General features: G+C 37.2%; 1 protein-coding gene across 5 annotated transcripts in view; it reads right to left on the bottom strand.

Annotated features, from left to right (window-relative positions):
* The window catches only part of FZD3 (frizzled class receptor 3), a 90,758-nt gene that overhangs the window by 52,046 nt on the left and 24,121 nt on the right, over positions 1-14,591 (bottom strand). For 4 of the 5 annotated variants that reach the window (XM_074384121.1, XM_039461183.2, XM_039461182.2 and 1 more), the window contains 2 exons: positions 8,287-8,483; positions 313-1,330 (listed from right to left, as the gene is read on the bottom strand). In XM_074384121.1, the coding sequence (XP_074240222.1) occupies positions 313-1,330; positions 8,287-8,471 (1,203 nt within the window). In that variant the 5' untranslated portion in view covers positions 8,472-8,483. The other variant, XM_074384119.1, reaches the window with a different exon arrangement.

The raw sequence follows: 14,591 nt of genomic DNA, 5'->3' as shown, positions 1-14,591 counted from the left end.
ATAAAATTCCCATAAAAAGAGCATGTTTTAATAAATCCTGGTAAGTGCTTCTCCCCTACAAACCTGTAGACTTCTAAAAAAAAAACCAAAAAATCAACAATGGAAGTATACTGCTTAAAAGCTCATAGTGCAGATTTGTAAGTCATCTTTTAAAATGAAGATATCTATCAAATATATGTATTACATATTTACTATAACACATATAAGCTGAAGGTTCATGAGGTTTCAAAAAACAGCTGATATTAACTCATTATAATAATATGTTTGTTTCATTATCACACATTCTGAAATTTGTAACAAGGTTTCCCTTACCTGATAGGGACATGGAATGTGATATTCTCTGCAGCGTTCTTGTATCCACGTTGTTTCCCAGATGCCACGGTAAGCTTGCTCATAAAAGTAGCATCCAATTACAACCAAGAGTGGTACGAGATAAAGAATGCTGAAAACACCAATCCGGATCATAAACTTCACTAATTTATCTTGGTTCTCCTTTTCTAATGGAATCTCAATTCGAACTCTATTTAGGGATATAATGCCAGCTAAGAGTAGAGAAACCCCCACTACCACATACAGGCAGAGGGGAGCAAGAACAAAATATCTCAATGCATCAACATCGTAGAGGCCAACAAAACACACGCCACTGATATTGTCACCTTCAATTTTATTCATCGCTAAAAGGATGATAGTTAGAGTTCCGGGGATGCCCCATGCACTGGCGTGAAACAGCAATGCTTTCTTCTCAATAGCTTCACTACCCCACTTTGGCACAGCTGCTAAAAACCATGTGATGGTAAGAATTACCCACCATACACTGCCAGCCATAGTAAAAAAATAGAGTACCATAAAAAGCATGGTACAGGCTTTATTATGAGATCCTTGTGTCACTGTGGAAGCCTTATATTGGGCAGGGATGGATGCATTGCAGGCTACTCGATCCTCTAGCAAAAACCCAATGAAGAAAATTAATGATACCATCATGTAGCAGACTGCATAAAATATAATTGGCCTTTCAGGGTAACGGAATCTTGTGACATCAATCAAAAAAGTTAAAAAAGTAAACAACGTGGCAGAGAGGCAAATGATTGAAATCAATCCTATGAAATAGCGAGCAAATGACAGTTCTTCTCTCCTAAAGTACATATTTGGACAAGGAGGTGAACAATCACGCACGTGCAGAAAAGAGTAACCCAGATCAGGATCAATTTTTAACTCTCGGGGACACCAAAAACCATAGTCTCTCTGCACTGCCACTGGGGTTCCTTCAGTTGGTTCTCCAGCTAAATTCAGATCTACAAGTCGAGGATATGGCTCGTCACAATCTGGGAACCTAAAAAACAAAACAAGATGAGAACTATTTTTATTTACAGGGAAATCTACCATAATCTAACAATTTAGATTTCCAAATTTGGCAATGACAACCTTATTTATTCCTGGAGAGCAAATGTAACATGATGTAGAAATAAAGTAAATGGTGGTATCTTGTTTGTGGTCCATACAACTAGATTTTTGACAGTTGAGCAAAAAATGCTAGTTGTGTGTCTTGAGAAAGTATGATAGCCTCCAGACAAAGAAAACAAGATTGTGTTGCAGACATTTATGCAGCTAAGGTCTCGAGACCACTGTCTTCATCTTCAATTTTTTTTTTGCCAATATCTGTTTCTAAGACTTTAGAGTCCAGTAACTAGCTGTTTACTGTTTTATATGCATCAAACAGTTTCTTAAAACTAGGAGCATAGAGTGCATTAAGTTTACCAGACACAAACATAACCTTATGCTGTAGCTGATTAATATCTTCAAATCTTTTTAATTTTCTAATACAAATCATTTTCTTCAGAGAATTATAAAGCCAAATGACAGAATATATCGCATTCAATTATTTATTGGAACCCTGAGTATGCCAGAAGCTAAAAAGATAAAAATACAGGATCTCTATCCTTAAATCCAGGAGACACGTAGTTATAGACACAGCATACACAAAATATAGCAGTGTGATACTCTGCTAGCAATTAAAATCTATATAAGGTACAAAAATGATAATGATAAAGACAGATTAATTACTTAAGGGGAAGGAGTGATCAAAGACTTCACAGAATAAGTCCCCCAATACAGGATTTTAAATCAGTATTAGCAGTATGCCAACTGGCATTCTAATAAGCAAATACAAGCATAGGAATAGATGTTCAAATAGGATGTGTTTGGTATTGCTGGAACATAAAGTGTTTACGACTTGTGGCAGGAGAAGAGACTGGAGAGGTAAGTATGTTGCAGAAGTGTGTGTGTGTGTGTGTGTGTATAAGTATTAACATACAATTTAAAGCCATGCAAACACTATATATTTCCCATTTTATACGATACTAATATATCTATAGATATACTTGCATATCTAACTGCCAACTCAAATAGATATCAAATAGGCCCCTCAATCTTCAAACCTTCTGAAAACAAATTCTTGACTTCTCCTCAGTTTCCCCATTTCCCTAAGTGGTTATTGTATACCTCTAGTTGCTCAGGCCAAAAACCTTGGGGTTATCCTTGGCGAGCCTTATCTTTCACATACACATCACAATCTACCAGCATTTCCTGTGATTCTACTTTGTGATATATCAAGAAACCAACCTCTTCTCATTTCCTCCCCTATTGGTGCCCAGTCTGAGCCATCAATATTTCTTTGCTGGACTTCTAGAGGTGCCTCCAACTGCTCTCCATTTCCACACAACAATCAAAGTAATCCTTGAAAGACATGTTGCTCCTGTGTTTGTGATCATGCCTCTTCTGCTTAAAACCCTCTAATGGCTTCTCCTCTCAGAGTCAAATCCAAATTCCCTACTGGAGCTACACAGACCTTCAGCCCCAGTACTTTTCTCGTCTTATTTCCTTCCATTTTGCCTCCCTCACTTGGCTCCAACCACTTTGGTCTCCTGTTGTTCTGTGAATTTATGAAGCATGCTTCCATTCCAGAGTCTCTGTAATTGATGCTCTGTTTCCTCTGCCTAGACTGCCCCCAGGTATCATCATTTGTTTTCTCACTTCATTCAAGTCCCTGGTGCAAAGCCTCCACATCAAAAAGGCCTTCTCCAAGGACTCTACAGAAAATAGAATCGCTTTGCTCTCCTATACTGTATCCCTATAGCCTGCTGCATTTGTTCCTATTAGCATTTATTTTCATCTGACTGTTTCCATTTATTTACTACCACCACTAGAGTTTTCACTCCATAAGAAAAGGAACTCTGTTTTGCTCACTGCTCAACTTCAGCATCTAGAATAGTGCCTAGCACACCAAAGACATTCAACTGACAATTGCAGAACTAATGAATATTGAGTGAATATATTAATATAACCCTAAACCAAGTTATCAGAAAGATAAACAGAAGCAGTGTAAAAGACAGACTTGAGCTAGGCAAAAATGGGGGCAGGGATACAGCTGTGCCAAAATGAAAGTCAAATAAAGAAGTGATAATGAGATAGATAAGAAATTAGTTAGCTAAAAGCAATAAAATGCATAACTTGGATGTGGCAGTTAAGATCAGTGAAGAAGGAACAGAAGATAACTTCCAGGGAATAAAAAAGTGAGCAAGGAAATAAAATTAATTTTACATACGTCAAAATTGAGGTCGCTAGACAAACTAAGGCCAGGATTTCCAATGGCTACTGGATATAGGTTAAAATATTTTTAACAGCTGCTGGATATATGCAGGTTTTTTTTTTTTTTTTTTTTTTTTTGAGACGGAGTTTCGCTCTTGTTACCCAGGCTGGAGTGCAATGGCGCGATCTCGGCTCACCGCAACCTCCGCCTCCTGGGCTCAGGCAATTCTCCTGCCTCAGCCTCCTAAGTAGCTGGGACTACAGGCACACACCACCACGCCCAGCTAGTTGGTTTTTTTTTTTTTTTTAGTAGAGACGGGGTTTCACCATGTTGACCAGGATGGTCTCGATCTCTCAACAGGATGGTCTCGATCTCTCAACCTCATGATCCACCCGCCTCAGCTTCCCAAAGTGCTGGGATTACAGGCTTGAGCCACTGTGCCCGGCATATGCAGGTTTTGAGCTTCGCAAGGAGAGGCTACAGGTTTAGATTTAGGAGTCTTTAGTATATAAATAAAAGTTAAAATCAGTGAGATGAGATTATCCAGGGAAAGCTGTAGAATCAGAGAACTGGAACTGAACTCTGGGAAGCACCATTATTCAAGGGCAGAAAGAAAAAGAGGATCGAAGAAGGAAACTGAGAAGGATCAATCTGAAAAATAACAGATCACATAATGGACTGAATCATTTTCAGGAAAGGAGGACAGGCTGAGGTTGAAGGAAATAAAGGTGAGATACAAGTTTAAAAGTGAGTGATACAGATTTGGCACAAGTGCTGAGGAAAATGAATAGAAACTTTTCTGACCAAGACAAGTGGTTACAAATAGAAAATACAACTGCTATGATTTCAGAATCATTAAATAAATAGCATAGCCGGGGGCGGTGGCTCAAGCCTGTAATCCCAGCACTTTGGGAGGCTGAGGCAGGTGGATCAAGAGGTCAAGAGATCGAAACCATCCTGGTCAACATGGTGAAACCCCATCTCTACTAAAAATACAAAAAATTAGCTGGGCATGGTGGTGTGTGCCTGTAATCCTAGCTACTCAGGAGGCTGAGGCAGGAGAATTGCCTGAACCCAGGAGGCGGAGGTTGCGGTGAGCCGAGATCGCGCCATTGCACTCCAGCCTGGGTAACAAGAGTGAAACTCCACCTCAAAAAAAAAAATAATAATAATAAATAAATAAATAGCATAATTAATTTGTAAGAAATTAATCAGTCTATTTGGAGGTCTAAATAAGTATAGTAGGAAGAACGAGTTGAAACTGCTATCAAACACATTATTTCAAGTGATAAACCACAACATTTAAGCTAAAGAAAGAAATAAATGAGATTAGGAAGGCCCTATTTAGGACAAAAAGATAAAAATTCTGGCGATGTCCATGAATTTTTACAACAGGTGCTGTGTTAGTCCACTTTGTGCTGCTATGACAGAATACCTGCGACCCGGTAATTTATAAAAACCTGAGATTTATTTCTTACAGCTCTAGATGCTTGGAAGTCCAAAGTCAAGGGGTGTACATCTGGGAAGGGCCTCCTTGGTGCATGATCCCATGACAAAAGGGCAAGAGAGCATGAGGAGCCAGGGAAGAAGGGGTCAAACTCATCCTTTTATCAGGAACCCACTCCCACAATAACTAATACACTCCTGAGATCATGGCATTAATCCATTCATGAGGGCAGAGTCCTCATGATCTCTTAAAGGTCTCACCTCTCAATACTGGTGCACTGAGAATTAAGTTTCCAATACATGAACTTTGGAGGACATGAATATTCATGAAACAATCCTCACTGTAGTGGTATTCAGAGGTGGAGCCTGGCCAAGCACAGTGGCTCAGCTTGTAATTCCAGCACTTTAGGAGGCCAAGGCAGGAGGACTGCTTAAGGCCAGGAGTTCATAACCTACCTGGGAAATGAAGCAAGATCTCATTTCTACAAATTTTTTTTTTTTTTTTTTCTAAATTAGCTAGACACGGTGGCATGTACATGTAATCCCAGCTACTTGGGAGGCTCAGGCAGGAGAACTGATTGAGCCCAGGAGTTTGAGGCTGTAGTGAGCTATGACTGTGCCTCTGCACTACAGCCTCGCAATAGAGTGAGACCTTATCTCCAAAAAAGAAAAATGAGGTGGGGTCTTTGGGATGATTAAGGGATTAATATCCTTATAAAAGAGGCTGCAGAGTGAGCTTGCCTCTCTTGCTCTCCTGCCACATGAGGATACAGTGCTCCTCCCCAATGGTGGATGCAGCAACAAGGTGCCATGTTGGAAGCAGAGAGCAGCCCTCACTAGAAACACAACCTGCCTGTACCTTGATTTTTTTTATTTTTTTATTTTTTTTTTTGAGACAGAGTTTCGCTCTTGTTACCCAGGCTGGAGTGCAATGGCACAATCTCGGCTCACCGCAATCTCCGCCTCCTGGGTTCAGGCAATTCTCTTGCCTCAGCCTCCTGAGTACCTGGGATTACAGGCATGTGCCACCATGCCCAGCTATTTTGTATTTTTAATAGAGACGGGGTTTCACCATATTGACCAGGATGGTCTCGATCTCTTGACCTCGTGATCCACCCGCCTCGGCCTCCCAAAGTGCTGGGATTACAGGCTTGAGCCACCACGCCCGGCCTGTGCCTTGATCTTAAACTCTCCAGCCTCCAAACTGTGAGAAATAAATTTCTATTGTTTATAACTTATCTAGTCTGTGGTCTTTTGTTATAGCAGCACAAATAACCAAGGCAATCAGTATAGCAGGCACAAAAGTCTGAAAGCTACAGAAAAATAAAAGGTTGCTATGAAAGTTCCCTTTGTCAGAATTTAAGATTTCAAAGTTAGGTAGTCTCAGGGTATAATGAGGACATAAAATAGGTTTAATCCTATCAAAACAAATTTAAAAAATAAAGATTATGAGATTTCTATGCTGATATATAAGCTATTAAAACAAAAAGACATCTAAACAATAGGTGTTAAATACAAGAATCATAAAACAGAGTTCCTGCCCAGGCAATTCATTATTGTTTTACACCAATTTACAGACTTCTAAAAGAGAGACTAGAAACACTTGCAGGTGTCTGGAGAGAGAAGAGATGAATGGTTAGATGGGGCTAAATAAAAGGGCAGGCCAAATAGGTGGGAAATAGGCAAATATGAGAAAGCAGAATATTAATGAATTGACTACAAGAAGCTAATATAGTAGTCCTCATTTAATATCACAGATAGGTTCTTGTGAATAGTGACTTCAAGCAAGACAACATATAGCAGGTCCTTAAATAACACTGCTTTTTCAATGTCATTTTGTTACAATGTTTGTAAGAAAACAAACTGGTATCCATCAGGCTAAGGCAGGAGAATCACTTGAACCTGGGAGATGAAGGTTGCAGCGAGCCAAGATCATGCCACGGCACTCCGGACAGAGTGAGATTCCATTTCAAAAAAGAAAGAAAAGAGAAAAGAAAACAAATTGGTTTCATTAAATGTCACTTTGCTTAAAGTCACATTTTCCAACAACCTATCAACAACGTTAAGTGAGTACTTACTGTACATGATTTATTATTTCTTAACTCTCTAAGTCTCTCCATCTGTCAAGTAACAGTCGCTTTACTTACCTCCAAGGGCTATTGCTGGATAACAAACAAAATTATTTTTAAATATGAAGGAGAAGAGAATGTTGCTTATAATAACAAAAACCTAGAAACAACCTAAATGACCATCAGTAGGAGAAGGCTAAATAACTTAATACAATTGGCTACTATATGGCAATTAAAAGGAATGTACCAAACCTATAAATACAAACATAGATACATATAAAAATGTTATGTTGTTTATGGATATGCATATACGTAGTTAAGAGCATAAAAGCGAACATGGGAATGATTTCAATACAAATTCAACATAAAGATTATCTCACTCCTGGGGAGGAAAGATAATGAGCTCAAGATGGATAACAAGGAAAAACCTTCAACTGTACCTGTATTGTTTCTTTAAAAAAAAATCTGAAGTCAATCTTACAAACTGTTAAAATTGGGCAAAGCTACATAATAAGAGATATTTAAGTATTCACCTTATTCTTTATCCTTGCAATGGTTCAGAATACAAATAGGTAAAATATTATATTGCTTTTTTTTTTTTTCAGACCCTTCTGTGGTAATATTATTACTAACAATAATGCTCACTCATATGAAACTTTAAGAATGTCAAATAAATCCTCAAAACTTTAAGACATGCTTATGGTCTATATAATGGATGTAATTTGAAAAGTATTTAACATTTTCTGGATTTGGTATGTTAATAAACGACAGAAAAAAAAGAAATGACAGAACCATTCTACAAGTCTCCATCTAAATCACAAAGGTATTTAAGCCCCTGCAATGATGAAGTAATAAATGATTTTCTTCTCTGTATAACTTTTCACAAATAGCACTATTTTCATAATCAGAAAAAAGGTTTTAAAGGAGGAAAAATCAACTGTCTTGATTACATAATTCTTAAGTCTTCAAAAAACTTCTTCACAGAAATGTTTTCTTTTTCATTTAGTGCTTCCAAATGTATACGCAAATAAACAATTCTGAGGCCATAAAACTGCTGTTCAAAATTAATGACTAATATGTACACTTCAAGAATAGTTTTTTTCAAAACAGACAGAAAAGAAGACAAATAATTTTAAACATATTGCAACATAAGAAATGATGCATAAAAATCTATGATTTTCGCACCTACTGCATTCCATATCTTCAGGCCAAGGAACACCAAACATCTCCATGAGCTTCGAGCACTCACTGTAAGCTCGCTGACACAGTCTACGACAGGGAAGTGTGACACGTCCATATTCCATACAAATAGGAGCATAGAGAGCACAAAGAAAAGGCCGGAAATCCCGAGAACAATCCAGATTCACCATAGGGTGGAATGGCTAGGGAAAAGTTAAAATTGAAAAATTAGTTAAAAAGCTGTAAACAAGTTAAAGCTTTGAATAATACTGCAACATTCTCTTTCATTAAAAGAAAATTCTGAGTGTTATTATTAAATTTTCTGAAGGGGAGTTTCTGGTTTTTTCAATAAAACGTCCCAGCCCTACCTACCCTTGAAAATTCTAATTTAGTTAAATGTGAGGTGTATCTGAGAATCTCTATGTATATTTTAGGTATTATAGGTGATACTAATGAAGAAGCAGGGTTGAGAACCACTGACAATATCCATTTTACAAAGAATAAATCCACAAAAGACATGCACCAAGTGTTCAAAAGTGTGATACTACTGGTGATAGCGTTACAAGAAATTTTAGTTTTCTTCTTTAAGTATTCCCCTTTTTTTTTGAGAGGGAGCCTCGCTCTGTTGCCCAGGCTGGAGTACAGTGGTGTGATCTTGGCTTACTGCATCCTCTATCTCCCACGTTCAAGCAATTCTCCTGCCTCAGTCTCCTGAGTAGCTGAGCAGCTGGGATTACAGGAATGCACCATCACGACCGGATAATTTTTTGTATTTTCAGTAGAGACAGGTTTTCACTATGTTGGCCAGGCTGCTCTTGAATTCCTGACCTCAAGTGATTCACCGGCCTTGGCCTACCAAAGTGCTGGGATTATAGGCATGAGCCACCATACCTGGACTCTTTTAAGTATTTCAGTTTCTAAATCTTCAATTAACTTTTGTCAACAGGTGAGAGAGGACAACAAGTAATAGGAGAAAAAAAGAGAAAAGTAGAGAAAGGTAAGTAATAACACAGTAGTAATTTAGGCATTTTAGGTGAGAGAAGGTCTCTCATTTTGGTTTCAAAGTTTTTTGATTTTGTTTTTTTTTTTAGACGGGGCCTTTCTTGCCTGTCACACAGGGTGGAGTGCAGGGACATGATCTCTGCCTCCTAGGCTCAAGCAATTTTCGCACCTCAGCCTCTTGAGTAGCTCACAGGCATGCACCACCACAACTGGCTAATTTTTGCATTTTTTTTTAAAGAAAGGGTCTTGCCACGTTGCCCAAGCTGGTGGTCCCAAACTCCTGTCCACCTCAGCTGTCCAAAGTGCTGGGATTACAAGCCACCATGACTTTTTTTTTTTCTTTCTTTCTTTTTTTTTTTTTTTTTGAGACAGAGTTTCGCTCTTGTTACCCAGGCTGGAGTGCAATGGCACGATCTCGGCTCACCGCCACCTCCGCCTCCCGGGTTCAGGCAATTCTCCTGCCTCAGCCTCCTGAGTAGCTGGGATTACAGGCACGTGCCACCATGCCCAGCTAATTTTTTGTATTTTTAGTAGAGATGGGGTTTCACTATGTTGATCAGGACGGTCTCGATTTCTTGACTTTGTGATCCACCCGCCTCGGCCTCCCAAAGTGCTGGGATTACAGGCTTGAGCCACCGCGCCTGGCCGCCACCATGCCTTTTTTACATTTTGCAAAACATTTTAAACAGAGTTCTTTACAGTATGAAATCATATGATAAAACAAAGCTCATGCTGTAAGCTAACATTAAGGAAAAAAAAATAGCAGCCCCAAACATAAAACAACAGTAAAATAATCATTACAACCACAGGAATAGATAAAATATCCCAAAGGATGTGCAACTGGGCTTTTGACTATGGAATATTTTCCCCATTTATTTATATAATAGTTTGAGTCATTACTGATTTTGAACTGGTTACAGATACTCTCACCACTAGGCCTTTCTAATGTGGATGAATCAATCAATTTGTTTCTACATTGATATATATTATTTTCCAGAAGCCTCCTATACATAATGCAATTGGAAGATCAAGAGTCACTTAAAGAAACTGGTTTCAAAGAACTATAAAAATATAATAACTGATATATAACAATAAACTATATGTGACTTTCATGTCTAAGAAAGATAGAGTAGTCTGTATTAGACCAATGTTTCCATCAAGAACAACTTAAAGAGAAAAAAAGTTTTAAGTTATCTATTTAAAGCCATTGGAGAACTGCTAAGGAACTTTGGAGGAAATAAGAATTCAAATAGCAGGAAAGCACAAACAAGTAGCCTGATACATACAGCCACTTTTCCATGGATGCATTTGTTGAACTGGGTGTAAGACAAGAGGCTAGGAATCAAGCTTTGCCTAGGCTGTGCTGGAGAACGTGAGAAACCAGCAGAGCTGTAGGTGGTCTTGCAAGGCTATAGAGACAAAATTGGAAATGAAAGAAACAAGATCTAAGTGAGAAGTGGGAAGGATTGAGCCTAACACAGGGCCAGTTTTCTCTCTGTGTATTTGAAAATTCTAAAGCTACACAGGGAAGGACGCTAAGAAGCTAAGCAGAAAGTCTCTGAAGAACAGAGTAGAGATTTTGGCAGTCTTATCAGTCTGAAGAGACATGAATCACAGTTCAACCCCTGCAGAGCAACTCAACACAGACTTTCAGCTGAGATGTACTGAAAGACTAACACCCTAGTAGCAGAGACAAATCAGAGGGAGGGACTTACCAACACTGCAATGTAGCGTCTACTCAGTTCAGTTCCTGACTGAATAAAAGTGATCTAGTGGCCGGACACAGTGGCTCATGGCTATAATCTGAGTATTCTGGGAGGCCAAGACAGGAGGATCACCTGAGCTCAGGAATTTGAGACCAGCCTGGGCAAAATAGCAAAACTGTCTCTACTTAAAAAAAAAAAAAAAAAAAAAAGCTAGGCATGATGGCATATGCCTGTAGTCTCAGCTACTTGGGAGGCAGAGGCAGGAGGATCACTTTAGCCCAGTAGTTCAAGGCTGCAGTAAGCTATGACTGAGGCTGCAGTGAGCTATGATCACCAAGTATTCAGCCTGTAAGACAGAGTGAGATCCTGTCTCTAAATAAATAAATAAAAATAAACTGATCTTTTCCCATTTGTCTACTAAATAGAAAAGAGGATTAATCTTTTCTACAGTAATATAACGTACCTGGAACCTCACTAATATTTTATAATGTCTAGCACTTAGTAAAAGTTACTGGGCATTCCAAGTGGTGATTCAACTACTGGAGTTAACACACAAGGCTATATGTAATGATGACTAACATCTTCAGTAAAATGAAAGAGAAAAAATTCATCAGAGAATCAGAATTTATTATAAGAATCAAAATTCTATAATTGAAATACATAATTACTGAAATTAAGAACTTATTAGCGATATCAAAATATAGGACTGGCAAAACAGAAAACAAGGTAATAGAAAATATGCAAACAGAAAGTGAGTCACAGACCACAAAATACAGGAAAGAGCATGAAAAACATGTAAAACACACAAAAAAGGTCTAACACATGTAAATGCAATCTCAAAAGGAGAGCTCAGTAAGAATGAGGCTGAGGCAATACATAAAATGATGATGGGTAAGAATTTTTCAAAACTGATGAAAGACAACAACCTACAGATTTGAGAAGTTCTGCAAACTGCAAGGATAAATACAAGAAAACCTCAGCTAGGCATATATTAAATGACTGAAAACCCAAGAAAAATATGTTAAGGGCATTCAGTGGAAAAGAGACATTACCTTCAAGGAAGCTGACAGTAACTTTCAGAGTTGACTTCAGAAAACCAGATAACAATGGGATGGCTTATTTAAAAAGCTGAGGGAAAATAAATGCAAATCTGTAATTCTCTAGGCAGTAAAAATATTATTTACAAATGAAGGCAAATACACTTTTAGATAGACAAAAAAAGAAAAATTAGTCATCAGCAAACCACACTAAAAGAAATGCTTGAAAATTCTTTAGACAAAAGGGAAATGCTCTAACATGAGAATTCAAAATGAATTAAGAGCAACAAAAGGGATGACTGTGGGAAAATATAAATGAATATTCTTTGTGCCAACAAAAATAACATCATCTTAAAATACATACAAAATACATGTAAAATTAACATGCATAATAATAAAGTGGAAAAGGTGGAGAGTCACAAGAGCACTAATGGAGGAATGGTTGAAATAATTATTTATATTAGACTATTGTGAGTCAAAAGTGCATATCATAATTTTTAGGGTAAACAATAGAAGAACGCACAACTAACAAAGTAACAGAGAGGGAAATAAATAATAAAAAGAAGGCAAGATAAGAGAGAAAAAAGAATGCAAAAGAGTTTGAAAAAATTAAAATCAAATAGTAAGATTGTAGATATAAACCCAAGCAGATAAATGGAAATTTTAAAAAACACCAACAGAAAATTATAAAAAATTACTCCATTTCTAAGAGCATCAAAAAGAATAAATACTTAGGAATATATTTATCCAATGACATGTAAGACAGAAAACTATAAAATATTGTTGGTGGAAACTGAAGACTTAAATAAACAGAAAGACATCCTGTGTTCATGGTTTGGACAACAATGTTGTTCAGATGGCCGTCCTGCCAAAAGCGACATACAAATTCAGTGTAATCCCTTTGAAAATCCCAATGGCCTTCTGTTGTTGCAGAAATGGAAAAGCTGGTCCTAAAATTTATATGGAATTAAAAGAGACTCGGAATAGCCAAAACAATCTTGAAAAAGAACCAATTGGAGTACTCATATTTTCCAATTTCAAAACTTATCACAAAGCTATTATAGGAAATCAAAAGTGTGTACTAGGTAAGGATAGACATGTAGCTTAATGGGATAGAATTAGGAATCTAGAATTAAACCATCACATGTATGGCCAATTTATTTTCAAGAAAGATGCCAAGACTGTTCAATAGGAAAAAAGTCTCTTCAACAAAAGATACTGGAACAAGAGAAAAATCCACATGCAAAAGCATAACATTAGACTCTTACATTATATACAAAAATCAACTCAAAATGTATCGAAGGTCTAAGTATAAAAGCATAATCTATAAAACTCATAGAAGAAAACGTAGGGGCAAATTTCCATGACCTTGGATTAGCAATGGTTTCTTAGATATGACACCAAAAGCACAACAAGCTCAAAAGATAAAAATAGGTAGACTTGACTTCATCAAAAACCTATGTACTGAAGGACACTATCAGGAGAGTGAATGGACAACCCACAGAATGGAAGAAAATATGTGATGTTCAAGCAAAAATTCATACATGAATGTTTACAGGAAAGCAGCATTATTCCTAATAGCCAAGAAGAGCAAAATAAACCAAAAGCAAGCAAAATAATAAAAAGAAGAAATGAAATTGAAAACAGAAAAGCAATAGAGAAAAATCATGCAAACCAAGAGCTTTCTTTAAAAATAAAATTGGTAAGTCTTTAGAAAAGCTGATTTTAAAAAAGGAAAAACACAAGTTACCAATATCAAGAATGAAAGAGGATGCCACCAGAGGTTCCAAAGACATTAAAAACACAGTTTTTGCACAAACAACTCTATGCACATAAACTACATAACTTAGATGAAATTGCCTAATTCTGCAAAAGCCACAAACGACCAAACTCACCCAATTTGATATTGACAATCTCAACAGTCCCAGAACTATTAAAGAAATTGAATTTGTAGTTAAAAACCTCCCAAAAAAGAAATGCCCACGTCAGATGGCTTCATTGGTGAATTCTAACAAAACATTAAAGAATTACACCAATTGGTATATAAGAATCTCTTCTAGAAAACAGAGGAGGAAACACATCCCAACTAATTCTCTGATGTAAGGATTATTTAATATTAAAACCAGAAAAAGACAGCACAAAAGAAGAAAAACTACAGACAATATCCCTCATGAAAATAAATGTAAAAATTCTTAACAAATTGTGGCAAATCAACATAAGAAATATATTAAAAGAATAAAACCTAGTAGGGTTTATTCTAGAAATTCCAGCTGGTTCAATATTCAAAAGTCAATGTAACCTACCAAAAAACAGGCTAATAAAGAAAAACCATATGGTCATATCAAATAATGTAGAATAGGCCTTTGTAAGTTTAAAAGTGTTCAGCAAACTAGAAAAACAGGGTAACTTTTTCAACTTGATAAAGAGTACCCACAAAAAAACCATACGGTTAACTTCATAGATAATGGTGAAACACTGGATGCTTACCCCTAGGACTGTAAACAAGGCAAGGACACCAGCTCTCATCACCCTTACTCAACACAGTACTGGAATCCTACAAGCACAA

Source organism: Saimiri boliviensis, chromosome 13 (genome assembly GCF_048565385.1).
Source record: "Saimiri boliviensis isolate mSaiBol1 chromosome 13, mSaiBol1.pri, whole genome shotgun sequence".
Taxonomy (NCBI): domain Eukaryota; kingdom Metazoa; phylum Chordata; class Mammalia; order Primates; family Cebidae; genus Saimiri; species Saimiri boliviensis.
This window is presented reverse-complemented; position numbering and strand designations above follow the sequence as displayed.